Here is a 19295-nt window from a genome sequence, read left to right as displayed (position 1 = left end):
AGGCGGAACTGCTGCCCGCATGGATCCCAAGTTAGCCAAATGATCAGCCTCTTCATTACTGGCTCGGCTGACATGCGCGAGCTTACAACCGTCGAAATTACCCTCCAATGTGTTGTACATATCTCGGTAGGCAATCATGGTGTCTAATACTGCGTCACAGGTCTTCATTGTTTGCTGCACAACCAAGTTAGAGTCACCATATATCATTAGGCGAGTGGCGCCGCACGCTTTTGCCATCATCATGCCATGCAACCGAGCTTCGTACTCGGCTTCATTGTTCGAGGCATTGCGGAAGTGCATCTGAAAAACATAGCGCATCCTGTTTCCTTTTGGTGAGATCAATATTACTCCTGCCCCGACGACTTCTGCCCGCTTGGACCCATCAAAATACATGGTCCAGGCACTCGACAAGTCGGGTGGGCTTGGAATCTGCATCTCTGTCCACTCGGCGATGAAATCTAGCAAGACCTGTGACTTGATTGCTTTCCGGCGCTCGTATGTGATATTCCTGGGTGAAAGCTTGATTCCCCACTGGGCGACTCGTCATGTTGCCTCTGGGTTGTTGAGAATGTTGGCGAGTGGAGCTTCACTTACTACGACGATCGGGTGTTGTTGAAAATAATGTTCCAGCGTCCGAGCCGTCATGAATACTCCGTATGCCAGATTCTGATAATGTGGATAACGTTGCTTTGTGAGGGACAACACCTCACTAACGTAGTATACTGGACTTTGGACTGGCTGCGCTTTCCCTTCTTCTGCTCTTTGGACTACCAAGGCCGTGTTGACCACTTGATTTGTGGCGGCGAGGTATAGCAAGAGAGGCTCATTCTCGAGTGGGGCTACGAGGACCGGTGGAGTTGATAGCATGTGTTTTAGATCGGCTGAAGCGATCCTCCCCCTTACTAGGGTTCGATTTCTGTGCTTACTGTGCTAGTCCCTGGATCGACTCGCTAGCACACACAGTTTCAAGATGTAATATCAAGATACAAAGGTCAAAAGTATATTACACCACATTGATCCAGAATTTTAGTAGTAACTTACATATTGCATAACCTCATGGGTTATCTCAAAAGAAAGAAAATCTTGCAGCGGAAGGCAGAAGATACAGGAGTCCCATAACAACTCCACAGTCGAAACATGTTGGAATGTAAACTCGCAATCCTAACAATTCATACCTCACTCTTCACTTGGTTCACCTGCAACATTTAAACGTTGCAGCCACTAGGGGATCAATATATTGAATGTATTGGCAAGTTCATCAAAAGGTTATAACAGATCCTATCAAGTACATGCAGTATTTGGCAAGGTGGAGTTTTGGCTATTTGCATAAAAGCGTCAATGTTTAATCCTATCATTTTTAACCAAAATAGTTTTTTGAATTCTATTGGACACGGGGTAGAAACACCCATGCTCCTATTAACCTAGGCACATTGAGTAGAAACATTAATGCTCCTACCCAGTTCAATCCATTCGTTTTATTATGAAATTTGAATGAGTGAGACTTTCCTTACAGCCTCAATATCTAGTTGCTCAAAATTGTCCGTAACCGGGGACACGGCTAAGTACTTAGTTTGACACTCTCGAGAGGTGGTACACTTTACCCACAAGAAATCGATGTGTTAATCCCTTGCTATCCTCAGGGTAGAGTAGCAACGGCATCGATTACAGGAATTTTCAGAACATATTCCCCCAAACCACCTGAGGGACGCGTTCCTACCTACACTGCTACATACCGATGTCACCTCGGATCCAGGTTTCATATTTCTTACGTCCATCCTGGCAGAGCCCATAATACCATGTGGTTGTATTGGAAGCTACTAAACAGGAAACTAGTCCAGTCTCTGGTTATCCCGAGTAGCATCCCACATTGTGACGCAGGCGCTCCCCGAATCGCACGGGGAGGCGAGCATGGACGCTCCCGAATCACACGGAGAGACGACTCAGCGGACCCCATAGAAATGGACCTAACGTCACGACATCCAAAAATTCAAAGCAGCCCACCCAGGACGATTCATTGAATTACTTGTTTTGCCATACACTAGGAAAATCATATTGTAATTCAATAGTATCACATTGTAATAATACCACCCTCGTATATTAGCATAGCATAGCAATTTACTACTACGATGGCAATTGGTGGTAGGGTCATGGCAAAGGTATCCTATACTACTAGGACAGATCATAGCTAGCATAAATACAATAATAATCCTAACAATGCAACTAATAAAATCTAGTGCATAATAAAATAATGGGTAAATGGTCAAAGTGAACTTGCCTGATTAGTGTCTTTGTATTCTTCTTCTTTTTGATACTCACAGTTACCGCACTCCATATAATCTATCGCGAAGAACGAAAAGCAATAATAAAAACTATTCGAGAACTCCAAATCATAACTCCAAATAAAGAACCAAAGCAATATACAAAGTTCAAATTAAACAGTTCCTAACTACTATTAGGCTATCCTAGGCATAGATCTAAGAGGTAGGAACAAGGCTTGGGTTCTATCGGAATTGAAACGGTGAAGTCAATGTTTGTTAACAGATACGATTTTCTAGGGGTCATGGGTTACTGTAGATTAACTTTGGAAGGTGTACAAAGTGGTCCAGAAATTAGAGTTTGGTGTACTCTAGTCACTACAGAAAGAATGAACTGGTTTGAAAATATGGATCAACATGTATGGGCTTTGGAACATTGCTAATCAATAAGATAGTGTTAACAGATACAAAGTTTGGTTGGGCATGGACTAATGTGGCTAAGTCTGGAATTTAAGTTTATAGGAATTGTTATAACTTAGATACTTTGGCTGTTTGGCAAATGATGCTAAATGGCAGAACATGGGATGAAAAGTATACTAATGTATAGTATTAAGATTGTACTTGCTAACCCAACAAGTCTCATCCCAAAAGGATCTACAGAGAATTAGCTACTGGCTTGTAAAGCTGGCTAGTCTGATTCTGACAGATTAAAGATACTAACTTCTACTGAAAATATACTGGTACTAATGGCTTCAAAAGACAGTGGGCCAATGGGATGAATTAAACTAGATCTAACAAGATTTCAACAGCCACTGTTTTAACCTAAATATGAATTGTGAGTCAAAAGATACAGGCTTACAAATCAGACTAATTTATAACAAAGTTTCTGTAACTAAAGGCTTGGAATTGGCAAGGTGTGGGAAACTGCTGAAGGTACTGTTTTGCAATGACGATGCACTAGTGTGGATGAACTTGGAAAGGTGTTAAAAGAGGTCTAGGATTTAGATTTGGATTTTATCTTGACATGACAGGAAGAATCATCTACTTTGGAGTAATGGCTCGAAAGATATAGGCTCTGGAAAATAGCTAACTGATGTGACAGTGTTAACAGATACGACTTTCGATTGAAGATACACCTCTGTAGACGAATCCTAAATTGTGCAATGTGTACCCTAATATGTAGAACATGATCTATTTGATGAACTACAGAAGGCTTGCAACCAAACGGATCAATGGAACAATTTATATTAATTTCGAAAGTTGGCTAATCCAGAAACAGCATACTGTGAATAGCAATTTCCAACGAAGATTCTGTATTGAAGATCATGCGGACGGGGTATACAATCAGGTCTGGTCTAGAGAGGTGGACGTGCTCTAACTACAGAGAAAGATTCGGCCAAAAATAATATACTGATCAAAAGATATGGGCTTCTAAACATGGCTAATCAAAACTGTTGCGGCTGAAAAGTTCCTCACGGGAAAAGATACGGAGTTCGCCGGAGTTGAAGAAGGACGGCGATGATGTCGATGTAGGGTTTGATGGGGCGGTGGAAGACGTCGAGGCGAACACCGTGACGCATCTTGCGTGGTCGTAGCATCTCCGGATGGCGACGGGCGGAGCTCCGGACGCGGCTTTGGCATGGGTTCGGAGACGGCGCGGCCAACGGTATCAAAAGGTCACGAAACCTTGTCACAAAGGTAGGTAAGGGTCACATGAGTCGACCGGTGAAAGGAATCGAAGAACGGAGGTTCGGGGTGATTTCACCGACAACAATGGTGGCGGTGACCGGTGGAAAAAGACGTCGACATAGCCGGCTGTACAGAGGTTTTGAGGCCAAACTTTATACATGGAAATGGGAGAGGAGAGACAAAGGCTCAAAGTGACGCGCGTGGAATTCTTTTATAGTGGCCGAGGAGGGAGATCGGACGCGGATGTCGACGGCCGACATTCGGGGCACCATTTTTGGAAACTGCGATTATGAGAGAAACTTCAAATTGATTTCCTGAATGGGTTCCCGGGATGGTGAGGATTGATGAGGTGGTTTCCTTTTGGAGAGAGACGCGCGGAAAGGAAAGTAATCGAAGAAAGAAAATATGGAAGGAGAAGATTGCTTACCTGCAGAGGAGAGGAAGACGAGTTCGTGCTCGTGGATGGCTGGGGCGCTCGGTGGAGATGGGCCGGCCCAGTTGGGTCGGTCCATTTTTTTTTCCTTTTTATTTTTTTATTTTTTGTTTTTATTAATAACTTTTGATTCATAACTCCAAATAAGTCCAAATAAACTCCAGTAAATTTGTAAATTCAAATCCTCCAAAGTGTGAACTTTTGGGACTTGAATTCTTTCAAAATAAAATAAGTGAAAATACTTTTGCTTATATAAATGTCATTAGAGCTTTATAAGTAATACATAAAATAGGTTTTGAAATCTATTACGAAACCTTTGTTTCATAAATTAGTTTAAAGTCCAATAAAATATTGGGTTTGCATACTTTGCACTAAAACCCTTCCTTAGCTAAAATCTCATAATAATTATACGGCTCAATAAAATTCTCAAATGGCTTTATAACACCAAATCACAAACCATGTAAACATCGCAGATGTTTCCAACTATATATGTTTGGAAAGTCACGTTATCCCACTCTCAACAATGGAATAAATGTTGGAATAACATTTGCACATCAGGATGTCACGTTATCCTATTCTCGAATATTTGATAACTTCTTCTCGAAAACAAAATTAACACGACAAAGCAAATATCGAGAGAATCATAGGTGAATCATTATATATGTTTTCCAACCATATACTTGGGAAGTCATATTATTCCGTTTCTTTAACATTTAAATAAATGTTGGAGAACATTTCTAATCGATTTAAGTATTCCAACGATGCTCTCATATGGTCATGGCATCCAAATTAGAAACTTAGTGTGTTAGTAAATCTTTCAAATATGACATAGGATTTATTTGGATATAAAGAATAATCCGGTGGAAGTCATAAGATGCATATGGGTCCAAAATAGAATAACTTTGAACTTACATAAATGTCCCAGCCATGTTGTATAATTTGGATAGTCATATTAATCCACTCTTTCGTTGAATACTCAAACATGGTGTGGAAAAATTTAAATAAGTCCTAAAAATTTCAAATCCTTCAGAAATTCACAACCAAAATATTTCCAAAGCCAATATTTTCATTAAAATAATTATTTTATTTAACATTCTAGAATTGGAAAATTCTGGAATGTCACATCGGTGAATGCGCTGTTGGCTTCGGGTGTCCACGTGAATTTGTCCCCTTTCTTGAGTAGCTGGTAGAATGGTAGGGCTTTTTCTCCTAATCTACTAATGAAACGGCTGAGAGCTGCCACTCGTCCTGTAAGCTTCTGTACTGTATGGATGTTTGTTGGTTCCTTCATCGTTACTATTGTAACATCCCAAAATTTCAAACTTTTACATGTGCATTGCATCCATGAGCATCATGCCACAATTGCATATTTGAATTCAAATTTGAATCTCAAAAAGGCTTCAAAAGTTTTAACTTCAACTTGAACCTTATGGTATACACCCATTTGAGTTTTGGATTTTCGAACCAATAGGTTTTATGTATAAAAGGGGTTTAGTGCATATATAAGCTATCTCATAATTTTTGGATAATTATTTGGAATTGAAAAAGTATTTTATTTAAATAGATATATGGCTCTAAAGGCATTTATAGGGCAAATGTATTTTTACATATTTTATTTTGAAGAGAAACTACTTCCAAAAGTTGTATCATGGTAGAACATGATTTTACAAATTTTCTGGGACTTGTTTGGACCAATTTGGAGTTCAAAATCAAAAGATATCAAAGGAATAAGAAAAACAGAAAAAGAAAAGGGTAAAAGAAAAAAAAGGGAGCAAACAGACCGGCCCGGCCGAATGGGGCCGAACCGGCCCAACTCCCTCGCGCGCGCCGCAGCCCAGCCGGCCCAGCCGCTCGCCCGTGCCGCGTGAGCCACCGACAGGTGGGCCCCACCTGTTGGGGTCTTCTTCCCCGCAAGGAAGGCGGCCGGAAATCCCGCGCCGCGCGCCATCAGTGGGATCCGCCCCTCCCGATCTTCCCGAACCGAGCCGCTCGCGTCCTTTTAAAGCCAACGCGCCCCTCTCCTCTTCCCCTCTGCTCCCCCTCGCTATCACGCCGCCAGGCCGCCAGAATCGCTCGCCGGAGAAGCTCCGCGCCCGCCGCCGTCCCGAGCTCGCCGCCACCTGCACGGTACGCCAAGCACGACCGGACCTCCCCCATCTTCTTTCTCTCCTCTTCTTCTCCATCTTTGTGCCCTGCAGCGCCGCCCGAAGCTTCGCCGGAGCCGCACCCGCGCCGCCGCTTCTTCTTCAACCTAGGCGACGACCCGCGCCGCCCGAGCCCACACCGACCGCGCCCCCGTCTCCCCCGTGCTGCGCCGCGCCGTCCCCGGCCACCCCCGCGATGTCAGCTTCGCCAGAGGACCCCGAGCCGCCGCGCCCGTGCCCGCGCCGCCATCCCCTCCGTCTCCGGTGACTGCCGCCGCCGCCGGTAAACCCTAGAACTCCCCTTGTCCGTCCGATCCGGATCCGAGGGCTAAGATTAGATCCCGTTTTAATTTTTAACCGAACCGATACGCACCAATCAGGAGCCTCCACGTGTCACTGCGTAAATAAAATGAAAATCTAATTTTTAATCCCCCGGAATAATTAAATGGTCTTTTTGCAGATAGGCCCCTGTTATTTCAAATGATCATAACTCTAAATCTGTTTGGCCAAATTTAGTAATCCACACCTTTTTGGAATCCTTAGGAAATTTAGAATATTTTAGCACCGTCCAATTTCAAATTTGAATATTTGAATCACATTCAAATTACAGATTAGGGTTTTATGCCATTTAAATCATAACTAATTTTCTAGAAGTCCTATTTGAATAAAACCAGTGTCCAAAATTTTGTTTTATTGTGAAACAAATATTTCGAATTAATCTATTTTGCTGATGCCAATAAAACCTCATTTTAGGGTTTAAACCCTAACCTTTGCTTTTGCTTAAAAACCCTAATTGCATGTGCTTAATTCTCAAGGCTTTGGATTAGTAGATCATCCAAAGAAAATAAACCAAACTCATGTCACATGTTTTGCATTGCATCATGACATACATATTCTTTTGCTTGTATGGTGTGTTTATGTATGTGTATGTTTGCTTGATTGTATAGTTTTTTCGGAGAGCGAACTGTGTGACTGTGAAGAGTGTCTGAATATCAACTACTATCAAGGCAAGTTCACTTTGATCATTTACCCATTATTTTATTATGCACTAGATTTTCTTAGTTGCATTGTCAGGTTTATTACTGTATCTATGCTAGCTATGATCTGTCCTAATAGTATAGGATACCCTTTGTCATGACCTTAGCACCAATTGCCATCGTAGTAGTAAAATGCTATGCTATGAGCTTATACGAGGGTGGTATTATTACAATGTGATACTATTGTATTACGATATGATTTTTCCTAGCGTATGGCAAAACAAGTAATTCAATGAACCGTCCTGGGTGGGCTGCTTTGAGTATTCGGATGTCGTGACGTTAGGTCCATTTCTATGGGTCCCTCTGAGTCGAGTTCCTGTGGATTCAGGAATGGATCGTCCATGGACGTCTCTTCCGTGGATTCGGGGAGCGCCTTCATCACAATGTGGGATGCCACCCGGGATAACCAGAGACTGGACTAGTTTCCTGTTTAGTAACTTCCAGTACAACCACATGGTAATATGGGCTCTGCCTGGATGGAGTAAGAAATGTTTACCCAGATCCGAGGGATTGTAATGAGGTAGTTGTGTAGGTGGGAGCGCGGGTCCCTCAGGTGGTTTGGGTGAACATGTTCTGAAAATTCTTGAAATCGATGCCGTTGCTACTCCACCCGGAGGACAGCAAGGGATTAACACGTCGAATTCTTGTGGGTAAAGTGTACCACCTCTCGAGAGTGTCAAACTAAGTACTTAGCCGTGTCCCCGGTTACGGACAATTATGAGCAACTAGATATTGGAGCTGTAAGGAAGGTCTCACTCATTCCAATTTCCTAATAAAATGAATGGATTGAACTAGGTAGGAGCATTGATGTTTCTACTCAATGTGCCTAGGTTAATAGGAGCATGGGTGTTTCTACCCTGTGTCCAATAGAATTCAAAACTATTTGTCTAAAACTGATAAGATTTGAATAATGATGCTTTTATGCAAAATAGCCAAACCCCTCTTAGCCAAACTATGCATGTACTTGGTAGGTTTTTTATAACTTTAGTGAGCTTGCCAATACATTCAAATGTATTGACCACGTAGTGGCTGCAATTAATAATGCAGGTGAAACTGACGAAGAGTGAGGTTCGTCGATATTTCTTTGGGTCATGTGCTTACATTCCAACATGCTCTCTCCTCTGGGAGTAGATGAGGCCCTTTTACTCTACCTTTCCGCTGCAGCTTCATGATACATTGTTATCATGGTTTTGAACATTATTTGTTTATGCTGGCCTAGGAGGTCATGCAAGGTTGTAAGTATTATTTAAATTCTGGATGATGCGATGTAATAAAGTACTTTTGACCTTTGTTTCTGTATACTTCATCATGAAACTGTGTGTGCTAGTGAGTCGATCCAGGGACTAGCATAGTAAGCACAGAGATCGAACCCTTGGTGAAGGGGGATCGCTTCAACTATTGCTCTGATCTTGTCTGGATTGGCTACGATTCCCCTTGCAGAAAGAAAATAGCCCAGAAGCTGACCTGCAGGTACTCCAAAGACGCATTTCGTCGGGTTAAGAAAGAAAATACGCATTTTGGAATGTCTCCTGAATATCCTCTAATAAAGTATCTTCAGTTTTTGTCTTGATAACGATATCGTCGATGTAGACTTGAACATTTCTGCCAAGCTGCGGCCCAAGACATGCCTGCATGCAACGTTGATTTTTTCAGTCCGAAAGGCATAGTTTTGTAGCAGAAAACCCATAAGGCGTTATGAATGCTGTCTTATCTTCGTCCTCCTTCTTCAATCGAATCTGATTGTATCCAGAATATGCATCAAGGAATGACAACCGGGCACATCCCGCAGTCGAATCGACAATCTGATCAATTCGAGGCAGGGGAAAATGATCTTTCGGGCAGTGCTTGTTCAATGAGGTGAAATCCACGCACATGCGCAAAACTTTCGTATTCTTCTTCGGGAAAAGGACGAGGTTTGCCACCCAGGTAGCTTGTTTTATTTCCCGGATAAACTTTGCTTCGAGAACTCCTCGCCAATGGCCTTTCGCTTTGGTTCTGAAAAACGCCGCATCGGTTGCCTGAGAATACCCGGCATGCAGGGAGTGCTCGGCGAGTTCCCTGGGAATACCCGGCATATCGGATGGTACCTAGGCAAAAAATTTCCAATTCTCGCGCAGGAACTTGACGAGCGCGCTTTCCTATGCGGGAGGAAGACTCGAGGACACCAGCACTGTTTTACTGGGATCCGTCGGGTGTACCTGATGCTCCGTCGTGTCGCTCTTCGTGCTGAACTCCATCTGTTGCGGCGCTTTCTTCGTCATGGGAAGTACGTCGTTATCCATCGTTTCCTTTAAAGAGGCGAGTTCTGCCTGCATGCCGAATGACTCAGCAAGTTTATGGAATTCTCTGTCAGAATTATCCGATCTTGTAAAGCTTCCCCGGATGAAGATGATGCTGTAGGGTCCAGGCATTTTCATCATAAGATATGCATAGTGGGGGATGGCCATAAACCTGGCGAGTGCCGGCCAGCCTAAAAGCACGTGGTATTTTGACTTCCTGTCGAGTACTTCAAAATTGATCCGTTCCTTGCGAAAATTAGTGGGGTTGCCAAAGACGACGTCGAGGCTGACTCGGCCCAACGGTACTGCCGGTTTTCCCAGAACAATTCTGTGGAAATATGTGTCTGTAGCTTGAAGATTTGTTAAACATCTGTTCATTGCCCGTAGTGTATCCGCAAATATGGTATTAATGCACTGCCTCCATCAATGAAGACTTTGCTCATCTCGTAGCCTCCCACCTGAGCTTCTAGGACTAGTGCTGACTGTCTTGGTCTGGGGACTTGAGGTGGGTGATCTGCCCGCGAGAATGAGATGGCGACCTCGGACCAGTCGAGGTATTCTGGGGTGGCAGGTGGTGCGGCTACAGCCAGATGAACTTGTCAAGTGATGACTTGTTTATGTCGGTTGGACGGTCTTCCTTTCTGTATCATACAGATATTTCCCAGAGGCATCGGATACGCGTTAGCTGCAGCTGGTGCTTCTGATGGCCGTGGCGCAGGCTGCACGTGTTGCACAGATCCGGCGAAATTTGGTGGCAATGGAGGGGGAGGTCGTGCATTGTGCGCGACCATCCCAGCTCGAGTAGCATGTGGCAGAGCCAAAGTATTGGGATTATTCCTCGTTGACTGCTGACCTGGCCCTCTAGGGTAGTCCTTGCTTGCCGTTGAGTTTTGAAACTGGCTGCATGTGTCCTGCAATTCATGAAAACGGCGACACTCGAGTAGTATGTGACCGCACCTTATATTTCCATTGACATCCCTGGTACCATGGAAGGGGGAGGGAGATTGCAACTGCTACGCCAACGATAAAGCAGGTTGCCCATCTCGCCGCAACCTCCGAGGCTGCCATTGCTGATTCTTGCTGCTATCCCGGTAATTGCCACGGTAGTTTCTATCCCGCTGCCCTTCATTATTTCCTTCATCTCATCCACTGCCGTTACGGTCGAACTCTGCCGCTACGAACTCGAGAGCGTTAGGCTCCTGCTCCTTTCGCTTCTTTCATCTCTCGGTGCTACGACTGTGTTCTCTCTCGGCTTCTTCATCATCAGGTAGTGCATTGTGCTCGTTTCGGATTGAGTCTTCTCCATCCTCTCATTTATTTGCCATCTCCATCAGATCTGCTACTATTATTGGCCTGCTCCGTCCCAGTTCCTCCTTAAAAGTGACACGTTTCAAACCGCATTTGAAGGCGTCGACTGCACTTTCGTCCGATATTTCTTCTACTGCGTTTTTGAGGGATGTCCATCGTTGTATGTATGAGCGAATGGACTCACTCGACCTCTGGGTGCATGCTCGGAGCTCCTCCAACGAGACTGGCCTTTTATATGTTGCCCGAAATGTGCGGGTAAAGACTTGATAGAGCTCGTCCCACGAGCCGATTTCGCCCTCTGGCAGACTCGCAAGCCATGTGCGAGCGTGCCCCTTGAGCTGCAACTACAAGCACTGCATAGCTGTGTTCTTCGTTCCTCCCTGCAGTCGCACCATGGTGAGGTAATCTTCTAACCAAGCTCGCGGTTCCTGAGATCCGTCAAACTTGATCGCACTCGCCGAAACCGAAAAGTTGTTGGGCATCTTCGAATTGCGAACGCGATGGCTAAAGCAGGCCGCGCCGCAAGGTTCATCCTCTTCTTCTGTGAGTCGGTCAGCACGGGCTGATCTCTCGTGATCGATTCTCTGCTGAGTAATAATGTCACGAGCATCTCCTAGCACGAGGGTGTTGTGGTGGCCATTAGGCTGTTCTTCCAGTCCCCGTCGTGGAGGAGTCGTGCGATTATTTTGCCGTTGGGCGCCGTTGTCCCTATGCCGCGGGGCCTCCATCTGGTTCGGGTTGGGGCCCATGAGGGCATTCCCGATGAGGCCTAAGCCGGCCAAGACCTGCTTGTGAATGACTGCCCTCGGGTTGTCATCTGTTGGCATAGTGGATAGGAGGTACGTGTTTGCAGCAACCACGGCTCCTTGTGGCGTCTGGGGGAGCACCTCCCCCTGGGTATTGACTGTCACCAGTTCATCATCCAGACTGCGTGTCATGCCGATGCGATCTCTCTCGGGGATATTTGCAACCGAGATTGATAGCACGGCGCCCTATATCTGGGGGTGCTTCGGGAGCAGGCACTACAACTCTGCGCTGAGAGCTGTCGGCGGGCACTCGAGGCGTCGGCGATCTCTCACCGTCGCTGTAGCTCTGCCTGCTCATCTCGCAGTCGAGCATGCGTAGTATTCAGCGCATGATGATATGCCATCATCTCGTTGCGCGTGGCGTCTACCGGCAGAGGGGCAGTGCCGTTAAGAGCGGCCTCGACCCGCACTTCCTCTTCCTGCGTGAGAATGATTGTTGGGCGATCAGTGGCCTCGTCTCCTGCACACGCCTCGGCGAAGATGGTTCTACCAGTGCGGCGTCCATCTCCACTACTCTCGCCTACTTCCACCACGAAAACCTGTGCTAGGGTTTTGCGAGGAATCGCGATTGTATCCTTGGGGTTGATTGCCACACTCGAACAGGTATTAACGCTGTAAGGAGTGGGATCTTCAGCGAACATCGAGTGATGTGAATCGCACTCGGTGCAAAAAAAATTTGGCCAAAATTTGCCCTACCTCACCCAGTGAACGCATCAGGGGTGAGTGATCCGTCGATGACGCCTTCGAAGAATCGCAGATTTGCCTTGTGGGTGATAGATCTGCGAAGCTAACAATTCCTTCGCGGCTGACTCGGAGGTTAAAGCCTCCGAACGACATGTCCAGCAGACCGTCGAGATTGCGGAAAGTGGAGCGCAATTCCGGTGGGTGAGCTCAGAAGCTCAAGGACCTGAAGCAGATCGACCCCTCCGTGATTGATGCGTTGTGGATTGAGAACATGGTCAAGAAGATCGTAGATCTGATGCACTTCTTCCCCACGGTCGGCGCCAATGATGTGGAGCTACCTCGGCAATACCCTGATTCGAGGGTTTTTGACTGAAGGAGAGCACGGGGTGCACGAGCGATCTCGTCGACTAACAAAGACTAGGAGAGCCGCAAGGTTTACCCAGGTTCAGGGCCCTCGGAAGGTAAAACCCTTACGTCCTGGTTTTGGTGTATTGTATTGATCGAGATTACAGAGTAGCTAGAAAGCTATGATGCGCAGATGGATCTGGCGTGTGCGTGTAGAAGTCCCCCTTCCCGACTCCCCCTCCTAGCCTTATATACTGGCGGCCAGGTCTCGGGCGTGATAATCTGGAAGGTTACAATCAAATCAGTTTATTCTCGTACGAAAAGATCATGTTCCTTGACTTGAACCGCACTTTGAGGGACTCGACCTGCATATACTTGGGCCTTTGAGTGGACCCCCTGATGAGCTGTATCAGGTATATGAAGGTTGAGCCCTCGAAGAGTTATTCCCTCGTCATCACTCGAATTGGCTCTCAATCTCTCAGCTATCTATGCAAGAACGTTATCACAGCCGACCTGCTCGAAGAAGCACGGGAATTGGCTCTATCTCGGTCGGCCATCTATCAACAGCACCTAAGGCGTTATCACAGCCGAAAGGTCAGCCCGTGAGTATTCCGGAAGGAGATCTTGTCCTCCGGCTTGTGCAGCGCACAGCCGGCATGCACAAATTATTACCTCCATGGGAAGGACCCTTCATTGTGAGCAAAGCACTCCACAATGATTCTTACTATCTTATAGATGCGCAAGATCCAAAGGCGAACAGGATGGACCGGTCAGGCGAGGAAACCAAGAGGCCATGGAATGTAGCGTTGCTCCGTCCGTTCTATACTTGAGAACTGAGTATTTGTATCGTTTTTCCTTATGTTGAATGTTCTAATTAAGACAATGAAATTATCTGCCGGGTTCTTAAAAGAAACTCGGGGACTTCCATATCGTTTAAATGCCATGTTACAATTTTCTTTTGTATGTCGGCATGGCTTAATTGCGTAATCTTACGTTAATCTAGTAGTGTGTCGGTACTGACAAAACCCCTCTATAACTTCGCTGCTGTCCGCAACCCTGCTTCATGGCAAGCTAGAGATGGGTATGAAATAACCGATCACATGAAAAATGACTACGGAAACAAGCAAAGAGGCGATCCGAGATACACGTTATCTTAACTCGGCATCTCTTTTTAACTCGGTTATTGCCGAGCGAATTCTTTGAGTTACTTTTTTTTGCGAGAGTGGTTTTATTACTTTGCGATTCATACGTCGAACGTCGACAAGGCAGACAAAGGAACCGAAGTTGTAAAATTTCACTAAGAGAAAAAATGAACTCGGGGACTCGGTCGGGAATTTGATAAACAAAAGACTTAATTAAATGAGGAGCATAATACTTGGCAAACAAGAGTATGTCGATTACATTTGCACCCAGCATTCCGGGGATCTAATTTTTCTAAAAGTTATTCCTAAGCTAGGAAGAGACAGAGGGGTTGGCGACGGAACTCAGCGCATCCGCCGTAGTGGAAGCCAACTCCACAACGGCTTCTTTGTCCGCTGCTTCTTCGTCGTCGTCCGTCATCTCGGCTTCGGCTTCAGATGTTGGGCCTTCTACAAACGTATGCACGTCGGCATACTGAATGAAGGAGTAGGCCCGCTCCTTGCGCTTGGCCACCAACTCCGGATCCGTCAGATATGGGGAGCTGGCCCGCATCAACTGCAACACGTCGAGGTTAATGACATCGTACCATGACAATACAAACGACAACGCCTCATCGGTGCCGATGCGCGCAGCCGACTCCCTCCAGTCGTTCAGCCGGGACTCCGTCTCCATCAGGCGCTTCGCCAGGTCCGGACTATCCGTAGGAGCTTCTTCTCCCGGCCACAGCGCGCGCAAGGCTCGGATACCGGCGTTCAGCATGTCGACGCCCAACGACTTGAGTGGCTTCACCCGGATCGCGATGCTCACCAGGTGGTCCACCAAGTCCCATTCGAAGGGCTCCCCCGCCGCTACTGCCGGATCCCTCTTCCGGCAAGCGATCTTCACGGTCTCTTGAGCATGCTCAACAGATGTGGGGAAGAACTCTGGCAGAGACCAAAGAATGGCAGTGAGTCTCGGCATGTTAGTGCTACTATTCAAACAAGTAACTGAATGAGGAAATTCAACTTACTCGTCAGCATGCTATCGATCTTGACGATGTCACGCCAGACGACCTTGAGCAGGGCGGCCTTCTCGGCATCCTCCAACTTGGCGGAGGTGGCGCGAGTCTCGAGCTGGGCAGCGAGCGCCTTGCCCTTCTTCACCTCGTCTTCCAGGCGGATTTTCTCATCGGCCTGCGAAGAGAGGGCCGAGGTGAGTTGGTTCGCCTCGGTCTGGTGCGCCTTAGCCTGCACCGCGATCTGCGGTTGCAGCCGGGTAATTTCTTCCCGGTGCTGATCGACCAGCCGAGTCTTCTCATCTGTTTAAACGGACGTAGATTACAGAGGCTGACGTTTAATATGCATGGAGCTCGGATTGAGGACGAAATGTTACCTTGAACCTCGGCGACACGCTTTAGCAGCTCTGCCACTTGGGCGTTGTCCCGGTTGTGAACAGGAACAAATGTCAGTTTATGCTAAATATGGATACTCGGACAAAGATTTTATCTTGGTAGGATATACTTACTCTGGCTCTCGCGCTCAGCCTTCAGGGCCTCGTGCGATGCCGCCAGCTTCTTATACTTGCCCAACAGCCCCTTAAAGACTGCAGTGTGCTTGTTCATGCAAAGCTGCAAGATGGAGATGCACAAGTAAGTTCACTATAACAGGCAGTTAATGGGGAATAAGAGTTCGAAGCTTCTAAGCTTCAGGCCGACTATTCTAAAACCCGGCCTGAATCTTGGGGAATAAGGGTTCGAAGCTTCTAAGCTTCAGGCCGACTATTCTAAAACCGGGCCGGAATCTCGGGGAATAAGTGCTTGCAGCTTCTAAGCTTCAGGCCGACTATTCTAAAACTCGGCCTGAATCTCGAGGAATAAGTGTTCGAAGTTCTACGAGATAAGCTTCGGGCCGACTAATTCTTACTCGCCCTAAACCTCGGGGACTAGGAGTATGGATACTATACTGGAAATAAGAGTTAAAGTTTCTTAAGGATTTCTGCGTACCTCGGTAGCTCGGCTCGTCTCGAACAAGGCCACCCGGGCCTGGTACATTCGTGCCGACACCGACTCCGGAGTCGCTGCCGGGGGAGCCCCCACCAAAGGGCTCGGCCGCGCCAACTGCAAGATGCTGGAATTCACCTCGTAGTGGTCGGCGCTGTTCCAGTCCATGACGGACTGGCCCAATGACCCCCAGCTCTGTCCGCTGGACATCCGGAGTGGAACCTCCTGCTGCTGGCCGGAATGATGCGGGCCAGGGGATCCCGGAGCCGTTGACCCTGCTGCGGCAGCAGGGCCTTTAGCCTTCGCGGCCCGGGTAGCAGCAACTTGGGCATCCTCTTTTGGCCGCGACAGAGATGGAGGTGGCGTTGGAGTTGGCTGCGGCTCTTGGGATTCCTGAGGACCCGTCGCCGGCTCTTGCGGCGTCTCGAAGGCCGGCGGCTCCGCTGTTGTTTCGACTGCGGCCGAGGAGGGGGCTGCCTCGACTGCAGCCTCGGTTGCCGAGACCCCGGCCGCAGGAGTCTCGGACTGACCGACGACCGTGGCGTCGGCGCTTGGACCGACATCCCGAGAGGGGGATGTCGGATCCACGGTGGTCTCAGTCCCGCCCGCGGCCGGGTTTGAGGCCTCGGCGCGGGAAGAACGAGCCACCGGAATCTCAGACGCGGTACACGTCTGAGATTGTGTGGCCGCCAAAGCCTCCCTGCAGGAGTAAAACTTAGCTATTTGCTTGACAACAAAAGAAGAAGACCGACATAAGCGGTCGAGGTGAGATTGGCCTTACCCGACAACCAAGGGTTTGGGCTTGGGGCCGAGTCGCAGCCTTCTTTCGCTTCATATTCTGCGAAAGGTCCTTCTCGGCGGCGCGCTTCTTTGAGACAGCGTGTTTCTCCCGAGTCGGCGCCCGAGTCGGCTGCGTCCGGGATAGAGCAGGTATAAGTACATTGCTAACAAATATCGAAAGGATTACAAGAAGATGGTAGAGATTCTTACGTTCCGTACGGCGGGGGCCGGCATGAGCGATCGGCATGAAGTCCTCCGAATCCGGATCTTCATGGTCGATGGTCAGGCGCGGGGCCACAAAGCGTTTGTCCGGGGATCTCCCGTCTTCATTCCCTTGATGGGCGAACCTCTGCAGAGAAAAATCAGGTGCCACCGAGTTAATTCAAAGCAAGGCCGGTATAATCTTATATCGGACAAGAGCAGAAGTTACATATAAATGAAAAACTTACCGGGGGCGCTCGATGCTTCCGGTTGTACGTCGGCATACCCCAGCTCCACTGCTCCGGCAGGCTGGTCTTTGCAATCGCTTTGACCCAGCGCCGGACTTCAACCTGGTTAAGCTGGACTGTAGACACTCGGTCCAGGTCAAGCTAACCGCTGTAGAAGCACATTTTGTGTAACCGGCGCTGGAGCGGGCACAGCCGCCGGTACATAAACGTCGCCAGGAGATCGTCGGCCGTCATCCCCTCCTCCTTGAGCTCGAGGATGGCGGTATGGATCTCGTTGACCTCCGGATTGGTCTCCTTAGGATCGAAGGACCAGTTCCTCTTCTCTTCCGGGGGCGACTTCGAACCCCGGCAGGTTGATCTTATCGTCCGAAGAGATGTTTTTGACATAAAAAAAGGTCTTGAGGCATTTTTTACATGACTCAAGACCCTGGATCCTTGGGAATGCCGAGTTACGGCGAGGGACGATGGTGGCGGCGCCGCATTGGGTCATCGGCTTTGCGGCGCCAGGATTATATTTGTCCGGGAGAACTTGTGGCCGGAACATGAAGTATCGGGACCATAGGTTGATGGATGGCCAGAGGCCGAGATAACCCTCACAGCAGGTGACGAATGCCGAGAGGGTGAGAATGGCATTCACCGGAAGATGGTGCGGCTGGAGGCCAATGAAATCTAGAAAAGTTCTAAAGAAATCGCTAGCGGGGAGAGCAAAACCACACTCGAAGTGCGAGAGGAAGACGACGCACTCACTGGCTTCGGGGGTCGGCACGATTTCTCCGCCGGGAACCCGGCACTCGACCTCCTCCGGGACTCGCCGGGAGCGGCGGAGCCACTCGATGTTCGCCGGGGTTACGTCGGAGCCCTCCCAGGCTGCACGCTCGGAGCTGGTCCTCTCCTCCGCCTGAGCAGCAGGGTCGACGGCTGGGTTGCGAGAAGAAGACGCCATTGAAGGGAAACAGATCTAGGGTTTGGAGCTTCGGTGGGGAAGTGCCTGCGTGAAGCCTGAGCTAGCAAGCAGGTGCAGCGGAGGGCTAGGCGGTTGCGAGCGAAGCGGCGGCTGCGAGCTCGGAGGCGAGAAACCGCGGTGGCGGGGATGCTCGGAGTTAGCAGACGGCGGCGAAGTGCACAAGGAGCAGAGGAGAACGAAGGGGCTAAGAGAGCAAGGAGTGCGAAGGGTTTTCTGCCCACGCCCTCCTCCTCCTTTTATATGCGAGGCTAAGTGATGGGGTGCGCGTTTCCCGTGCCACCACCTTAGTGGCTAATGGGAAGATTGCGCACGATTTGGGCAGTTATGCTCATCAAGGCGCACACTCGGTTACTGCGCGGTGTGCCGCCGAAAATCCCGCGAGATCCGGAGGATAAGTGTTCGCGTGGGAACCGAAATTCTATCCTTAAAGGCTCTGTCGGCCTCACTGTCCGACACGACAGCACGCTCGCCTCAAAAAGCGCAGTGGCAGTAACTCAAGCTTTATCCTCCCGTTGGTGGCGGTTATGTCGGCGGAAGTAAGTTTTTAATTGTCGGTCATGGAGAAGAAAGAATCTCGGCTAAAGGCTGGATAAGCACGCCAACCCGGAGTGCCGGAATGAATTGATCTCAGCTAGTAGGACCTGGGGTTGTCTCGGCATCCCTCTCGGCTGGACCCAAGCAGGTGTCAGTGGTCTCTCTATGGGAAACTGTCGGAGCCCGACATCCTTCTATGCCGGACCACAACAGCTTCGGGGACTAGTGTCGGGGGCATGACCCCGGGTAGGGTCATGGCGACACAACTCTAGCCGAGATAACGAAGGCAAAGCCGGCATAGCAACATATGCCAGCATCATAAAGTTAAACTAACGATAAGCCGGCATCCGGGGCGTATGCCGGCATAGTTTTCTTATCTTGTAAGTTTGCAGGAGAAGGACGAGCCCCTTGACCTCGGCGGTGCCGAGATCCTTCAACGGTCTTATCTTGACCACGCGGTGCAAAGTAAA

At 48.2% G+C, this 19295-nt stretch overlaps 1 protein-coding gene across 1 annotated transcript; it reads right to left on the bottom strand.

Annotated features, from left to right (window-relative positions):
• Positions 1 to 14314: 14314 nt before the first annotated feature.
• On the bottom strand, positions 14315 to 18234 carry LOC112269427. Its single transcript, XM_024456151.1, has 8 exons — positions 17328 to 18234; positions 17089 to 17227; positions 16880 to 17008; positions 16102 to 16798; positions 15624 to 15726; positions 15492 to 15527; positions 15130 to 15417; positions 14315 to 15043 (listed from the first exon to the last, which is right to left on the bottom strand). The coding sequence occupies exons 4-8, from the start codon at positions 16306 to 16308 to the stop codon at positions 14433 to 14435; spliced, it is 1245 nt and encodes a 414-aa protein (XP_024311919.1). The 5' UTR covers positions 16309 to 16798; positions 16880 to 17008; positions 17089 to 17227; positions 17328 to 18234; the 3' UTR covers positions 14315 to 14432.
• Between the last annotated feature and the right edge of the window lie 1061 nt (positions 18235 to 19295).

Source organism: Brachypodium distachyon, chromosome 5 (genome assembly GCF_000005505.3).
Source record: "Brachypodium distachyon strain Bd21 chromosome 5, Brachypodium_distachyon_v3.0, whole genome shotgun sequence".
Classification (NCBI taxonomy): Eukaryota; Viridiplantae; Streptophyta; class Magnoliopsida; order Poales; family Poaceae; genus Brachypodium; species Brachypodium distachyon.
The sequence above is the reverse complement of the archived record's forward strand: the minus strand, read 5'-3'. Positions and strand labels throughout refer to the sequence as shown.

What these genes read in the sequence shown, in the direction of transcription:
- LOC112269427 (XM_024456151.1), bottom strand. Translation starts at nt 16,308, where the DNA reads ATGTCCAGCGGACAGAGCTGGGGGTCATTGGGCCAGTCCGTCATGGAC. An exon ending in GGCTGAGCGCGAGAGCCAGA is followed by an intron (nt 15,528 to 15,623) that starts GTAAGTATATCC and finishes ACAACGCCCAAG; the next exon opens with TGGCAGAGCTGCTAAAGCGT. An exon ending in GCGTGTCGCCGAGGTTCAAG is followed by an intron (nt 15,418 to 15,491) that starts GTAACATTTCGT and finishes CCGTTTAAACAG; the next exon opens with ATGAGAAGACTCGGCTGGTC.